Source organism: Bufo bufo, chromosome 8, assembly GCF_905171765.1.
Source record: "Bufo bufo chromosome 8, aBufBuf1.1, whole genome shotgun sequence".
NCBI classification, from domain to species: domain Eukaryota; kingdom Metazoa; phylum Chordata; class Amphibia; order Anura; family Bufonidae; genus Bufo; species Bufo bufo.
The window spans coordinates 97,222,000-97,238,762 of record NC_053396.1 but is presented as its reverse complement, the minus strand read 5'-3'; the positions used below and the strand labels follow the sequence as shown (position 1 = coordinate 97,238,762).

General features: G+C 46.8%; 1 protein-coding gene across 6 annotated transcripts in view; it reads left to right on the top strand.

The window, feature by feature from the left end:
* ZMYM3 (zinc finger MYM-type containing 3) overlaps positions 1-16,763 on the top strand; it is a 93,391-nt gene that overhangs the window by 62,634 nt on the left and 13,994 nt on the right. For all 6 annotated transcript variants that reach the window (XM_040442321.1, XM_040442322.1, XM_040442323.1 and 3 more), the window contains 6 exons: positions 2,902-2,988; positions 3,070-3,220; positions 4,857-5,029; positions 5,192-5,366; positions 16,266-16,324; positions 16,474-16,633. In XM_040442321.1, coding sequence (XP_040298255.1) covers positions 2,902-2,988; positions 3,070-3,220; positions 4,857-5,029; positions 5,192-5,366; positions 16,266-16,324; positions 16,474-16,633 — 805 coding nt within the window. The remainder of the gene's footprint in view (positions 1-2,901; positions 2,989-3,069; positions 3,221-4,856; positions 5,030-5,191; positions 5,367-16,265; positions 16,325-16,473; positions 16,634-16,763) is intronic.

Genomic DNA, 16,763 nt, shown 5'->3' with positions numbered 1-16,763 from the left:
GAGTAAAAAGTATATTTTTGTGATCAGTCCACAACAGATCATGTATAGATTGGACCTGTATCTCCACCCCGGGTGTCAGAATCCAGTCCAGGATGTGGCCGCCCCTGTGGGCCGGGGAGGTTACTTCCTGCATGAAGCCAATGGTCTCAAGGGATGTTAATAATTGCTGGGTTTTGATGTTGGACACCTCATCGGCCCAGCAATTTATGTCTCCCACAATGATGTTCTGACTAATTCCAGCAGTTCATCTTAAAATCCTGTTTTTAAATCTGGGGGGTGGTAGACAATATAGATTGAGAAGGCCTCTTCTGGACTCTTCTGGCATTTAAAAGCTAGGTGTTCGAAAGTTTTGAAAATTGGGCTATCATCATTAGATGCTCACGAAAGGCCATTGCAACACCTCCACCTCTAGTGGCCCTGTCTATGTGAATAATTTTGTACAAGGGGGGACCAATTCATCCAACATAGGATCCACCCCCTCTAAAAACCACGTTTCGGTTAGACACAAATAGTCTAGATTATTAGATAAAATCAAATCGTAAATGTTGGCTGCATTCTTAACCGCAGAACAGCAGTTGCAGAGAGCTGAGCCTCTAGGTCAGGGATGTTGCAAAACTACAACTCCCAGCATGCCTAGACTACCTACAGCTATCAGCCTACAGCAGGGCATGTTGGGAGTTGTAGTTTTACAACAGCTGGAGGGCCGCAGGTTGGCCATTCCGGCTTTAGGTGTAATGGGAACGCCCCCATTGCTCTTAGACTCATTGGCCTATATTAAAAAAAAATTCTCAGTAATGCGGGCACATATTAACATGGGACCAACACAGATGTTTCAGCTGCCAAGTGCTCATGTAATGGGTCAGCCGGTTTCATGGGTAAAAATCTTTTTACAGATGCCCTTTTAAAGAGATACCTTGTTTTATTATTTTCCCAATTCATATGTAAAACCTACAGAAGAAACGAAGCTGACTACGTACTATTATCAAATATCATAAATACTTAATTGCAAAACATGATATATATATCAAGGACATGATCATTAAAAACACCATCCTGATGGGACATAGGCTACAGACAATGTTGTCATAAATTAATATATGGTGAAGAATAAGTCAATAAATATCACAAAGGTGGGTCATATATAATAGCACTATATATATATTTTCAAAGGATGAGGCAGCACTCCAAATAAAGTGAAAGAATGGTGGATCTTTTATTCCCCTTGCAACGTTTCAACCGCTCAATGCGGTCTTTCTCAAGCATGAGAAAGACCGCATTGAGCGGTTGAAACGTTGCAAGGGGAATAAAAGATCCACCATTCTTTCACTTTATTTGGAGTGCTGCCTCATCCTTTGATGCTATACTTACGATAGCCGTGTGAGCCTGCGGCTGTGAGGATTACCTGCACCCACCTTCACTGGTCTTGTGCTGCTGTGGCCCCTTTTTTGCTTTTTATATATTTAGATAGATGGATAGATATAGTAAACAGCAGGTGAACAGAATAATAACAACCGGTCCAAAAAGGTGATCCAGAAATCACCACCAACTTCTACCCATATAGCCTGATATCATAAAAGAAATGAGGAGACCTACCAAGATAAGTGCCGTATGTCAACCAGCAAGGATGGCGCTACCCCAACGTGCGTTTCGGCGTGCCTTCGTCAGGGGGTAACGCCATAACTGTGGAGCACAGGTTATAAACCCCCCTCCCCAATAGGACACTTGCCTGCTAATTCATTCCCTAGATCACCTGGATGCCAACTGGCTGCGCTGTGAGCGGATCGCAGCGCACGGTCCTCCACCCAGCCCGGCGTCACATCGCCACACCCTCGTCACGTGACACCGTCACATGACCTGGTGGATTGATGTAGAGACGCCGGGCGGGAGGGGCCACGCACCGCGCGCACACATCCAGGGGAGAAGGGAAACAAATCAGGACACCACTACAAGGAAAGAAACACCCCCTCTGCTGGCGGTCAGTGTACAAACATATCGCCATCATCACAGCTCCTTCATTATCCATTACCCATTGTATATATCCATTACCCATTGTATATATTAAAAATACTGATATTAATAATGTGCTAATGTGAAGTTAATTAGGTAGTGATTGATGGTGAAAAGCTGAAAAACCAATGCACAAATGATAACGTGAATAAATGGAATAAAGTGACAAGCAAATAATTAATTGCATATTAGCAAATTAATTCATCATAAATAACTTATAAATAAATGCATATGCGTGTAATTCATATTATAGTGAATAAATGAAATGAGTGAAGCAGAAAAATATATATAGACATTTTGAGCACTATGATATGCTCAAGTGTAATGATTGCAAGCAGCAATATGCTGCATAATGTGTCACAAAAAATGTGAAATCTGTATAAAAAATGACTATAAATGAGATCAATTCTGTGAACCAATAGAATGGGAGCTGGTACTCGTGATTTTTTTTTTTATAGGTTGATCCTCGCATTGTTGCCGCAACCTGGATTGTATATGCTGATTTCAGCCTGGGGCTGAGGATCCCTTTTAGTTTTTTTGTTTTTCCAATTCATATGTAGTTCCGCTTTAATATTGGGGCATTATTTCCCATACAGATTCATCTTTCAGCTATATGTAAGTGAACGACCTCATACTCTACTGGAAAGAGAGGTCAATAGGGAAAGAAACAAATGTCTTATTACTATTTATGTATTCATGTATTATGGCTATCTGCTGTAGTTTAAGGCCAGAGTAGTGATTCCTGTTTTATGCTTTTTACTGGTAGTTTAGATGTTGTCAATCGAAATATTCTTTGTAAAGTTTCAGTGGACAGTTAAAAAAAAAAAAATAATAATTATAATCATCAAATCCATTTATGAAAGGATTTAAGTTTGGTGATCCCGTGTCTTTCAGCGTACCAGTCCTGAGGGTGGCATCCATCTGAATTGTCATTACTGTCACAACATGTTTACCGGCAAACCGGAGATCTTGGATTGGCAGGTAAGGTCTTGACACCCGACGAACGTACGAGGCTTGGCAGAGTATTCCCAGATTCTGATTAATGTGCCGCTCTCTTTACAGGACCATGTGTATCAGTTCTGTTGTAAGGATTGCTGTGAGGACTACAAGCGCCTCCATGGAGTGGTGTCACAGTGCGAGTATTGTAAGCAGGAAAAAATCCTACATGAAAAGATCCGTTTTTCAGGTGTGGAGAAGAATTTTTGTAGTGAGGGTAAGTAAACCACTTGGTGTCTGTGTGTGCACCCCAATAGGGTGTTACTTCTAGTTATTATAAGCTATATACTGGATAGGCCAAAAAATGGGGCCTGACCAGCATGGAAGGCAGTTACTGAAAGAGCCAAGCGTTGTTTGATGGGGGCCCAGTGGTCAGGCCTCTACTGATCTAGCATTTGTTACTTGTGAACCTGAATACCTCATTTAAAATGGCCGAAAATAAATATCTGGTTTATAAGTATTTTGCATTAGTTGAAAATTATTGCAATTTTCTCCACTAACGCCAAATAACCCCCCACCCCACCAAAAAAAAGAGAACCTGGCACAGTGTTAATGGTTTGCTGGGGAATCTCATCATGGCAGATGGCTCCATTTGCAGAGGGCAACCATTATTTCTGATGCAAGACTACCACTCTTCATGTTAAGCCGCATTTATTGTCTGTAGGCAAAGATAAAGGTGGATATTTATTTAGGTTCTTCCAAATGTCCATGATGAATAGATGTCCCTGGAGGAATCTATGTGCAGCTGTGATCAGTTAGAAGAAAGCTGAGGGTATAGATTTTCTAAGTGGCGTACCTTCCGTGGAGGCTGACCACACAACTGCTGTGGGAGGGAGGTGGGGCCAGACACGGCACTACTTTCCCTGTCAGAAAAAAAGCTGCATTTTCATGCAGCCATCACCAGGGGGAGTTCTATGCAAAGACATTATTTTATCTTCCTTTCCAGTAAATGCACTCAGTTCTTATGCACTGAGCTCCCCCTAGTGGTGGCTGCAGGCAGCTGTCTTTGTAATAGAAGAGAAGTAGATTTATCAGTGTGTGTATTTGTATGTATATGTGTATATATCGCACACATACCTGTTGTGTGGTGTAAATACATTGATAAATATGGTGTTCAGAATGGGTTATATTTATAAAGCACTGGTTCCACTTTTTCTTACATAGAATTTGGATAAAGTGGGTGAGGTGGAGGGTGACTTTTACAATTTATTTTTAATTAAAATGTCTTCTGCTTGATAAAGTAAAATTTTCACTTTGCGTTACTTGGTAGTGGTTGTCTCACCTGTAAAAAATAAAATAAGAAAAAGTGGGTGCAGAAGGGGGGCCCATACTAGGTTTTGCTGTGGGGCGCTTTGAGATCTGTGTATCCCCCTGGATTTTCATTTATCATATCTGGCTCTGGAGTTTCTCTCTTCTCCTGTAAGGAATATATTGTTTTTTACATTTATGGCCTTTATTTAAATGTAAGCAATATTGATAGGCACACCTCCACCTAAAAATCTATAGTTCAAAACCATCTCAACAGCATATCGGTTATAAATGATTTATTCCACACTACCAGCATTAATATAAAATGTGTGGCATCAATTTGGCAGTGGGTTAGCCAGTTCACCCTATGAGAATCCATAAGTCAAGGGGGGAGTTTCTATAGTTATATTTTTTACTTTATTTAAAGTTGGCTCTTGGTAATTTCCAAGTACTTTTTGGTGCTTTTACGCCCTTGTCAGCCAGTCCTTTTTCTGTGGTAAATGATCTGCATTTCACCAACCGTTAGTAAGTATAGGAGTGTGTCTGACAAGTTTGGCTACTACATGACAACTCCTGGTGTTCTTTCTCTTTTCTGTCTTGTACAGGTTGTGTGCTGCTATACAAACAGGACTTTACCAAGAACCTAGGCCTGTGTTGTATAACTTGTACTTACTGTTCCCAAACCTGTCAGCGAGCGGTCACTGAGGAGCTGGATGGTAGCACGTGGGATTTTTGCAGTGAAGAATGCAAGAGCAAGTATCTACTATGGTATTTCAAGGTAAGCAGCATTTGTATACTGCGTATGAGACTAGCACTAATTCTTATGTATAGCTGGTGGCACTTGGGCATCAGTGAGTCGCTTCATCGATCTTTGAGAAGATAAAGACCAATTAAGTCTTTAGTAGTCATAAAATGACAATTTGTGACGCTTTATCTACAGGCAGCGAGATGTCATGCCTGCAAACGCCAGGGGAAATTGCTGGAAACTATTCATTGGCGTGGAGAAATAAAACATTTCTGCAATCAACAGTGTCTGTTACGTTTCTATAACCAACAAAACCAGCCCAACCTGGACACGCAGAAAGGGCCCGAAAGCCTGCTTCACAGTAAGAAAGGTATGTGAACAGCTGGAGATCGTAGGCACAGGCTGGTGGTTCACATCGATTCACCAAGATATTTGTCGGTTCAATTCTGTCAGTGCAGAACTGAGAGATCTGGGTTTAGGCAAGTGCCTTCATCATGACAGCCCCCAAAAAGGTTTTAAAGGGAGTCTGTCATCAGCATTTGACTTTTTTAACCCTTCCCATAGCTCCCTAGCATGCTTACATTTAATAAAAACGTTACCTCTGGCATCAATCCTAGACTTATAGAACCATCAAAAATGATCTTTATAACTTATGCAAATGAGGTCTCGCAAGTGCCCAGGGGGCGGCGTTACACTCGTAGGTACCCTGCTTACTCAGCCTTTTCATTGCCTCCGCCCGCCCATCCTTTCCCTCTGACCGCCTTTCTACTAACTTGATATTCCGCCGAGATCCTGCGCAGTCAGGCTGGCGCATGCGCACTGCGATGCCCATTCCTTGTACGGCATCACAGTAACTATTGCGCATGCGCCAGCTTCGCGCCGTTAGCCGGCACATGTGCAATAGTTACTGTGATGCCGTACAAGGAATGGGCATCGCAGTGCGCATGCGCCGGCCTGACTGCGCAGGCGCGGGATCTCGGCGGAATAACAAGTTAGTAGAAAGGCGGTCAGAGGGAAAGGATGGGCGGGCGGAGGGTAGGAAGGGGCGGGGGGACGCAATGAGAAGGCTGACCAAGCAGGGCACCTACGAGTGTAACGCCGCCCCTGGGCACTTGCGAGACCTCATTTGCATAAGTTATAAAGATCATTTTTGATGGTTCTATAAGTCCAAGATTGATGCCAGAGGTAACTTTTTTATTAAATGTCAGCATGCTAGGGAGCTATGGGAAGGGTTAAAAAAGTCGAATGCTGATGACAGACTCCAAATGAATAGCCAAATTTAAAAGAGAACGTTAGACTATTTTGCTAATGTGTCTTAGCCTAGAATCTGGCAAAAGAAAATTGGTGTAACTAGTGTTTGTACACTTTTCTCACCCAATTCCTTGGGGGACACAGGAAACCTTGGGTATAGCTCAACTCCCTAGGAGGCGTGAAACTAAGTGAAAACTGTTAAGCCCCTCCTCCACAGCTATACCCTCAGCCTGGAGAGAGAGACTGCCAGTTTCCTTACACTGGCGGGATGCAGGGGAGCTGGGCTGCCCTGGTCCACCTTGCCTTCTGTGGGGGAGGCAGCAGTGCGCGTGACCGGCACTGGCGCAGCTCAACCCCGGGAGAACAGAGAGGTCTAGTGCGTCTCTGTTGTCCCTGATGATCTGGAACAAAAAGAAAATAAAAAAGTAAAAATCAAAATTTAAACAAGGAGAAACAGCCCTGCGGAGCAGGGAGTGTCTCTTGCCTCCTTGGACACTAAGCAAAAACTGGCAGTCTCTTCTCCAGGCTGAGGGTATAGCTGCTGGAGGAGGGGCTTACAGCTTTCACTTAGTGTCACGCCTCCTAGGGAGCTGAGCTATACCCAAGGTCTCCTGTGTCCCCCAAGGAAGAGCGAGAAAGAGATTTTACTGGTAAGTTACTCAAAAATCTCGTTTTTCTGACTTGCTGGAAATGGGTCATGGCTTGTCAAGAAGAGTGGAGCTTTGCTAAAAAAAAAAAAATGGGTGTGGAGGAAGTTGTGCCGTTTGGGCTACTTTCACACGAGCGTTCGGAGCGGATCCGTCTGTTTCATCAGACGGATCCGCTCCGATAATGCAGACGTTTGCATCCGTTCAGAATGGATCCGTCTGCATTATTACTTAGAAAATTTACTAAGTCAGAAAGTAGCCTGAGCGGATCCGTCCAGACTTTACATTGAAAGTCAATGGGGAACGGATCCGCTTGAAGATTGAGCCATATGGTTTCATCTTCAAGCGGATCCGTCCCCATTGACTTCCATTATAAGTCTGGACGGATCCGCTCGCCTCCGCACGGCCAGGCGGACACCCGAACGCTGCAAGCAGCGTTCAGGTGTCCGCTAGCGGAGCGGAGGCTGAGCGCTGGCAGGCGGATGCATTCTCAGTGGATCCGCCTCCACTGAGAATGCATTAGGGCCAGACGGATGCGTTCGGGGCCGCTCGTGAGCCCCTTCAAACGGAGCGGACACTCGAACGCTCGTGTGAAAGTAGCCTTAGCGCCAAGATTGTGCCACATTTCTGGCATAAATTTTGTTCTCAAAGTAAGCCAACCAATAGTTGGTATGGAACTAGACAAAAGTTTTTATCCCTACACCACATTTATCATCCATCCTGACCCCCTGTGATAGATCTAGTGCAGGTCTAGACAGCCTGTCTAAGATTCCACCATCTATAGGACCAACATTTCTTGTCTACTTTCTTTCATTTCATTAACCCCCTTAAGGACTCTATTTCACCTTAAGGACTTGGCCATTTTTTGCGAATCTGACCAGTGTCACTTTAAGTGCTGATAACTTTAAAACGCTTTGACTTATCCAGGCCATTCTGAGATTGTTTTTTCATCACATATTGTACTTCATAACACTGGTAAAATGGAGTAAAAAAAATATAATTTTATTTATAAAAAAATACCAAATTTACCAAAGAATTAAAAAAAATTGCAAATTTCCAAGTTTCCATTTCTTTACTTCTGTAATACATAGTAATACCTCCAAAAATAGTTATTACTTTACTTTCCCCATATGTCTACTTCATGTTTGGATCATTTTGGGAATGATATTTTATTTTTTGGGGATGTTACAAGGCTTAAAAGTTTAGAAGCAAATCTTGAAGTTTTTCAGAAGTTTTCAAAAACCCCAATTTCTCGCCCAGTTTCCTTGGGGGGACACAGAAGACCTTGGTATAGCTCATCTCCATAGGAGGCGTGACACTAAGTGAAAACTGTTAAGCCCCTCCTCCACAGCTATACCCTCAGCCTGGAGAGAGAGACTGCCAGTTTTTTGCTTAGTGTCCAAGGAGGCAAGACACTCCCTGCTCTGCAGGGCTGTTTTCTCCTTTGTTTAAATTTTTGATTTTTACTTTTTTCTTTTCTTTTTGTTCCAGACCATCAGGGACAACAGAGACGCACTAGACCTCTCTGTTTCCCCCGGGGTTGAGCTGCGCCAGTGCCGGTCTCCTGCACTGCTGCCTCCCCCACAGAAGGCAAGGTGGATCAGGGCAGCCCAGCTCCCCTACATCCCGCCAGCGCAAGGGTCGCCCGCACGCCAAGTCCCTCTTCCAGCGTCCTGCCACTACGGTGCCAGTAGCTGAAGGGGCGACCCTGCTGGAATGGACCGAGGGTGAAGACGGCTATGGTGAGAGATTGGCTTCTCCAGCCCTACGTCCCCCACCCCCCCCCCCACCCTGGTCTCCTGCGTGCCTGACCCCCCATACTGGGCCTCTGGTCCCCTGCTGGATCTACGCTGGCCCCTGGGGTGCCGCAGAGCGGCAATCTACTTCTGCCTTACCCCCCCTGCCTGGCTCCCATAGGACATGCAGCCAGTGGCTGTCTCCACAGCTAGCTGCAGAAGCTGCGACATAGTTTCTGCCCGTCGCCTGCCTTCTCTATCAGCACAGGCACCCGGTCTCTGGGTTCCCCCCCATCTCCTTACCGGAGTGTTGCTCGCTGAGTGCTGATCTCAGGGCCTGGGGCCCACTCCTGACGGCAGTGGAGTAAGGCCTCGCCGCCGGCATTGGTATTCCGGTGCGGCCGGGCGCCGCAAAAATCTTAGCCCAGGCTCCGCGGCCTGCTAGGCCGCCATTCCGGGCCCCCTCGCCTCCGGCCGGCATTGATATTCCGGTGCGGCCGGGCGCCGCAAAAATCTTAGCCCAGGCTCCGCGGCCTGCTAGGCCGCCATTCCGGGCCCCTGACTCTTCCGGCCGGCGGGGTGGGCTCCCGCGGCCGGCTTTGTGCTTGACTTCTAGGCTCCAGCAGGCCCCGGCCGGTTTGATGTGGGCACCCGCGGCCGGTTTGATGTGCCACTCCGCCTCAGGTCCCGGCGGTACATAACGGGCCGGGCGCCGCAAATTTAGACCCCGGCTTCACGGCCTGCTAGGCCGCAAAATTCCGGCATCTGGTGGAGGGGGCGGGAACTTCTCCAGGCGCGAATTCTTCCCGCCGTGAGGTTCCTCCGCCCCCAGGGGATCGCAGCGCCGCCCTCCAGGCCGGATCCCTGTTAACCCTTTGGGTACAGGCCGGCTCCCAATGGGCCTGTATGGTTGGCCCCCCTTTTTTCTTGACAATCTGTGCCCCTATATGGTGGCCCCCTTTAGCCTCAGAGAGGCTGTGTTTTAAAAAAAAAAAATATATAATAATAATAATGAATAATCACGGATTTCTTGTTGGGCTGCGCAGGATGCTGCAGCCTCATCTCAGTAGTGCTGCATGTCTGCATGCCCTCTTTCCACAGGCGGCATGGTGTTGGCTCCCAGCCTGCGTCGCTGCTAGGGCATTTCCCCTTTTAGGCGTTTTTTTTGCCCTCTTCCAGGATACGGCGCTGGCCAAGTGCATGCGGCCCTTCCGTAGGCAGAATTCATCATCTCTCCAGTTATGGTGTCTGCCATGTGCATCCCCCCCCTCCTAGGCGGGATACCGCACTCTCCCTGGCTGCCGGCTGGCCATGTGCATGACCCCCTTTTAGGCGGAATACTGCACCTTCACCAGATACGGTGCTGGCCATGTGCATGACCCCCTTCCATAGGCGGAACGCTGCACTCTCGCTGGATCCGCTGTCGGCCATATGCATGACCCCTCTTCCGTGTGCGGTGTACGCACTCTCGCTGGATTAGCTGCCAGCCATGGGCATGCCTTCCTTCCTCAGGTGACATACACACATTCTCACTGACTGTGTTTGTCTCTCGCCAGTACGTTGCTGGCCATGTGTATGACTCCCATACATGACAGGGTGCTCGCACTCTCCCTGGATGAGATGCTGGCCATGTGCATTACCCCCCCCCTTTTTCTGGGCGGCATGCTACACTCTCACCGGATACGTTGCTGGCCATGAGCATGGCCCTCTAACATGGGTGGAACGCTTGCACTCCCATTGGATACGGTGCTGCCCTCATTCCATGGGCAGAATTTGGCACGCTCATGAGATTCACGGCTGTCCTTGTATGGCTGTGCTGGACTTGTACATGTCCCCCTTCATTGGCAGAGTAGTTGCACTCTCGCTAAGTTCAGTGTTGGGTGTATTATTGCACACTCACTTAATGCTAGGATAACCCTGTGCATGTTCCCCTTTCACTAGGTGGACCTCCTGCGTTCCTGCTGGATTATAGGGTATGTCCTGCTTCTCTGAAGTAAGTACGGCCTTAGGCATCACTCCCTTTTGGGACCGGCCTTTGCACTCTTGCCGACTGCAGTTTGCCAGGTTCAGTTTCCCCCTTTCGGGGCTGACTGCTTGCGTTCCATCGCATGCTATACTAAGCTTGTGCATAACTCCCTTTCAGGTTGCACTTTGCAATTCCGTACATGCTGTGGCACTCTGTGGCGAGCCCCCCTTTTTCGCTGAAGTAACCTTTTTGCAGTGAGTGAACGTTCTTGTGCGTTGTTTGGGCCGTGTATGCCTTCTCCTCCTGTAGGTGGGTTGGCCTTCTCACTGCTTACGGGGCTGCTCGTACGTATGCCTCACCTGCTTCCTGCGGCATACTTTTGTTTTCTTGGGATACGATGCTTGCCGCAAGCCTTGCACTCGTCTCTAAGGAGTTCATTCTGTCCACCTGACCCGGACGGGCTCTACTTGTTCTCTGCTGCACCGAGCTGGGTGGTACTCATTTATTTAGTTGGCCCTTCATCCCAGGGAGTGTTCGTGGTTCCTAGATCCGTGCCCATTCGTCCTTCCGCGGCATTGCTTCCCTGCGCTAGTGGTCACATGGTCGAGAGTGCTGTTGTCTGCAGCGCCCCTCGAATTCTTCGTTGGCTCTGGCAGGACTGCGGTTCCCTTGCCTGCTGCAATTTCCTCCTCTTCGGATGCAGTGTCCTTCCTCTTGGCGCCTCTACACTTCAGTCTGATCTGCTACCAGGTGCCGCCTTTCTCGGGAAGGTCACCCAAATTCTCTTGGGTGCTCGATTACCCAGGTCCGGAGGACCTCCACCTTGGGTTCTTCAGGGTATTCGCCTTCTGCGAGGCGGTGAACCGGGCATCTCACAGTGTAGCAGGGTTCTGCTTTTGAGCTGTCCTATGGCTTCCCTGTTGCCCACTCCTCCTTTCGGTTGGAGGGTGTTATGCCAGCCTCTGTCTCGACTACCTTATCTCGCCGGCTCTGTTTGGCTCCCGCTCGGTACAGATCACTCCAATGTGGCTTCTGCCCCGCCAGACTTCAGAGGCTGTTCCTTCACTGTCCTCCCCTCTGGGGAGAGCATGGTTGTTCATGTGGATGGTTCCGGTGTTCCTTTTGGCCTCGTACTGTCTCCCTTGTTCACACTGGCTGTATTAGCTGTGCCTATTTACCGAGTCTACCGCGTTCTGTCCTCCCGCTGAGTGCAGATTCTAAGACAATGGTCCTGCTGTAGACTTACCTTCTCTGTAACTTGGGGGGGGGACTACCTTTCGGTCCAGATTGTCCTTTGATCTCCCACACCGGGACTGTAGAACATGGCTACATCAGCATGGACTTTAGCCTGTCTTGTCCTGGCATCTGGCAGATGCTGGGCGGACCCTTTGGTTCCTTTCCGTCTGTCCTTCTGCTCCCCCACTCGGGTGGATACGGGACAACGTTGCTCGGGGGCCGACGGGACCAGTTTTGTCGACCCTTCTGCCCGTGTTACTGGTTGCGCCTGATCACATTGGGTTTTCGCCCGCTTGCCAGGCGACTCCACGGGTTCGCTACTGTCCGCTCCTGGCTGTGTTTTTATCCAGGATCTGTCGTAAGACTTAGGGTTTTTTGTCTGGGGTTCTGTGGGAAGCTGTGCATTCCCCACTCTGACTTTCTCTCCCCATGGTTCTGTCTTTTTTCCAGTCCGGCCTGGACCTGGGACTGGGACTCCTTTACTTGAGGTGTCAAGTGTCGGCGCTGTTCTTCCTCTTCCAGCGTTCCCCGGCCCTCTGGGCCTGTCAAGACCTTCTTACTCGAAGTGGCTCTTTGGTTCCTCTGTACTGTCCTTCGGTACCGCCCTGGGAACTACATACTGAGCTCTCTGCGCTCCAATCTTGTCCTTGGAGCCGTTACAGAAGTTCTCTCTACCCCGTCTGTCCTGTACGGTTGTGTTTCCGTATCAGTCTTGTCTCTGACGGGTGCCTGAATGGCCCCTTTTTTGTTCCGAGCCTTCTGTCTTTTCCCAGGACAGGTCTGTTCTACATCCTGTTTCTTCCTTCCTTCCTTCTGAAGGTGGTGTTTGCCTTTCGCTTCAACACTTCACCGATTTGGACGTTGTTTGGGCCTTGCCGTTTTTACTTGGAGATCTCCGACTCTTGTCGACGTTCGGTCTCTTGGGTTTCCTGGAGGTCCGCTCTTAGGGTTGACGGACTCCAGGGTGTTTTTCCTCCGCTTTATCAGATTGGCTATTGCTGAGGTTACCGCACCGAGGGCAGGATTCTGCCTTGCTGTCACAGTTCATTTCACCAGAGCGGTCGGTGCCTCCTGGGCCGGAGGCATTGGGCTTCGGCCATGCATTTGGGCAAGGCGGCCACAGGTCTTCCTTGCACGCCTTACCGAGTTCTACAGGGTGCATACTCTGGCTTTGGCAGATGCTGCCTTGGCCCGCCTGGGTCTGCAGGCGGCGGTTCCTTGATGCCTTCGGGTGCTTCGCCTTGGAGCTGTGGTCCCTCCCCTTTTGGACTGCTTTTGAACGTCCCAAGGTCTTCTGTGTCCCCCAAGGAAACTGGGCGAGAAAACTAGATTTTTGTATAACTTACCAGTAAAATCTCTTTCTCGCTCTTTCCTTGGGGGACACAGCACCCACCCATTCATTGTTTTTCTCTACGCGGTTTCCGAGTTTTTTGTTACCCGTTGGGTAGTTGGCTTGTTGGTTCCTTGTTGGACTTTGCCTTTTCTCACTACTTGGACACGCAACTGGCAGTCTCTCTCTCCAGGCTGAGGGTATAGCTGTGGAGGAGGGGCTTAACAGTTTTCACTTAGTGTCACGCCTCCTATGGAGATGAGCTATACCAAGGTCTTCTGTGTCCCCCAAGGAAAGAGCGAGAAAGAGATTTTACTGGTAAGTTATACAAAAATCTCGTTTTTAGGGACAAGTTCAGGTCTGAAGTCACTTTGCCAGGCTTAAATAGAAACCACCTAAAAATGCCCCCATTCTATAAACTACACCCCTCAAGGTATTCAAAACAGATTTTACAAACTTTAACCCTTTAGGTGTTCCACAAGAATTAATGGAAAATAGATACAATTTCAAAATATCCCTTTTGTAGCAGATTTTCCATTTTAATATTTTTTTTCCAGTTACAAAGCAAGGGTTAACAACCAAACTCAATATTTATGGTCCTGATTCTGTAGTTTACAGAAAGACCCCATATGTGGTCGTAAACCGCTGTACGGGCACACGGCAGGGCGCAGAAGGAAAGGAATGCCATATGGTTTTTGGAAGGCAGATTTTGCTGGACTGTTTTTTTTGACACCATGTCCCATTTGAAGCCCCCCTGATGCGTCCCTAGAGTAGAAACTCCAAAAAAGTGACCCCATTTTATAAACTATGGGATAGGGTGGCAGTATTGTTGGTACTAGTTTAGGGTACATATGATTTTTGGTTGCTCTATATTACTTTTTGTGAGGCAAGGTAACAAGAAATAGCTGTTTTGGCACCGTTTTTATTTTTTGTTATTTTAAAACATTCATCTGACAGGTTAGATCATGTGATATTTTTATAGACCAGGTTGTCACGGTTGCGCGATACCTAATATGTATACTTTTTTATTTTATTTATGTAAGTTTTACACTGATTTCTTTTTTGAAACAAAAAAAATCATGTTTTAGTGTCTCCATAGTCTGAGAGCCATAATATTTTTAGTTTGTATTACTCACAGCTTCCGGCCTGTGAGATCCAGGGGGCTGGTTCTCACAGGCTTGTCACCGCAAGGCAGCGCAGATGCGTAAGGAAGGCATTGCGATGCCTTCCATGCTATCGGGTCCCCCCTACAGCAGCATGGGGACCCGATGGCACCGCCGCCCGCTGGATAAGGTAAAACCGCAGGTCAGAATTGATCGCCGATGTGACGACCCCCCCCCCCCCCCCCCCGGCGTTGACAGGATGCCTGCTGAATGATTTCAGCGGACATCCTGTTCCGATTAACCCACGCCGCAATGTAATTTTAAACTTCGGACATACCGGTACGCCCTGGGTCCTTAAGGACTCTGCAAACATGGCGTACCGGTACGTCCTAAGTCCTTAAGGGGTTAAAGAAGAACTCCCACAAAAAATGTTATTCTCGGAACTGTTTCAAAGGTACATGTTGTAAGCTGTAGTGAAGATTATCTTCTTACCAGTGACTGTATTTGTGAGTTATAACCTCCCTTCTGATCGTTATGTGACCAGCTCTCTGATCTCCAACGGACACAGGACAGGAAGTGAGTTACATCTCTAATCATTCCTGAGACGTAGAGTGAGGCTCCCATAGGAATACATATAGAAAAATGTACTTTCGTTCCACACATAAGAGGCTGTGTTATTTGGAAAGTCTGATTGCTGGTCACATGACATAGCTGAGGATCAGAAGGGAGGGATAACTCACAAATACAGACACTGGTAAGAATTCTTTCACTGCAGTTTACATGTAAAAAAAATTGTGAGTGCTTAAAGGATTCTCATTAAGGCAAAGTTACTTTACTCCGTTGTCCTGAACTTTTATAATGTACCTCTAGGTATAATTGAAAAAAAAAACACTCGGTACAGTACAAACTGTAAGCTTTTTCACGAAGTCCACCAGTGCTGCACACTTTGTTCATACGGCAAAAACAAAAGGTGCAATATGGACATTTTACGTGGAGTGATGCGCATCCAAAATGCTACAAAACATCACCTTTTTTTTTTTTTTTTGTGTGAATACGCATCCTCATGCAAATGGGTTCTTATTTTTTCTTTTTGGTTTCCCAATAGACTTGACACAATATTATTTTGTTTTATTTAATCTAATACAGAGCACCTTTTCTTCAAGACATTTTCTAGAACACTCACTGGGGAGGTCCAACTGATTAGAGTACACTTGACCTTTCCCATACATCCTATTCATTTCTGTGCAAAGCGGTTTTACTTGCAGGTGGCCGGGCTCCATAGAAACCTAGTGCAAGTTCCATATGCTTCAATGGTAATTCATTGCAGTCTGTGGGACAAGCAATCCAACAAGCGCTTGTGAAAGTACCCTATGGTGATTTAAAATAGGTTTTAAAAAAAAGTTTAAAAACACAAACTCAATTCACTCCCTTTACTCATACTAAAAATCAAATTAAATAAAAAAAATTCACTTGCACTGCCTCACCACACAATTAATTTTCGGATATATAAGTGTATATATCCCTTATGGTGAATTGTGTAATCAAAATGGCACATATGACCCCATCCATCTAGAAGTCTTCATAAAGAGACCAAAAGACTGCTGAAGGGAGCCAGAACAATGTGGCGGGGAGCAGGCTGCTGTGGAAAGTTCAAAAGGCTGGACAGCCACGTTTAGATGTTCCAGCATGTGCCAAAATTGTGTAGCAAAAGAATCCAAACAATAGATGGTGTAAAGATAGACAAAAGTGTCCAAAAATGCCCCCAATCTTACATCCAGCATAAGCGACTGTTAAATCTGGTGGATTTTTACACGGTCTAGTCAGAGGACTTTGAGTACTAGAGGATTAGTAAATCTTCCCTGTTGTGTTATGTTGTAAAGTACCGGCAATGCTGCATTTCTGGCACGGTTTTAATTATGTTAAATGAAATGTGAACAGAGGATTAATAAATGGCTTTTTTTATTTTTATTACTTAACCTGTTTCTTTTAAATCCCACTAGGTCAGAATGCAGGATCCAAAACCCCAGCAAGTACACAGCAAAAAACAGAGACGAACGCAGTGAGTAACAAAACCTCCTCCTCTGCTGCAGTAATCAGAGCACATTATATTGGCAGAACAATGGCCTATAGATTTAAGTAACACTTCAAGGTTTGCTTTACCAAGATGTTTTCTCAGTGAAGTGACAATCTACTATATATATCTTTTAGGCATCACCAAAACCAGCCTCACCAGAGACTGCCCCTGCTCCACCACCACCTCCTACGCCCAGCGTGCCACGTAAAAACAAGGCTGCGATGTGTAAACCGTTAATGCAGAATCGTGGCGTCTCCTGCCGAGTGGAAACAAAAAGCACAGACTGTCAGACAGGTAAGTGAAAGGGAAGCCTTTGCGTACAGCTCCATGGACAGTCAATCAGATGTATGCTTGCATTCCTCAATTACCTGTACGGTAATCAGTTGTTTATTTAACCGTTTCAGGGCTACCAACTTGCTTTGGA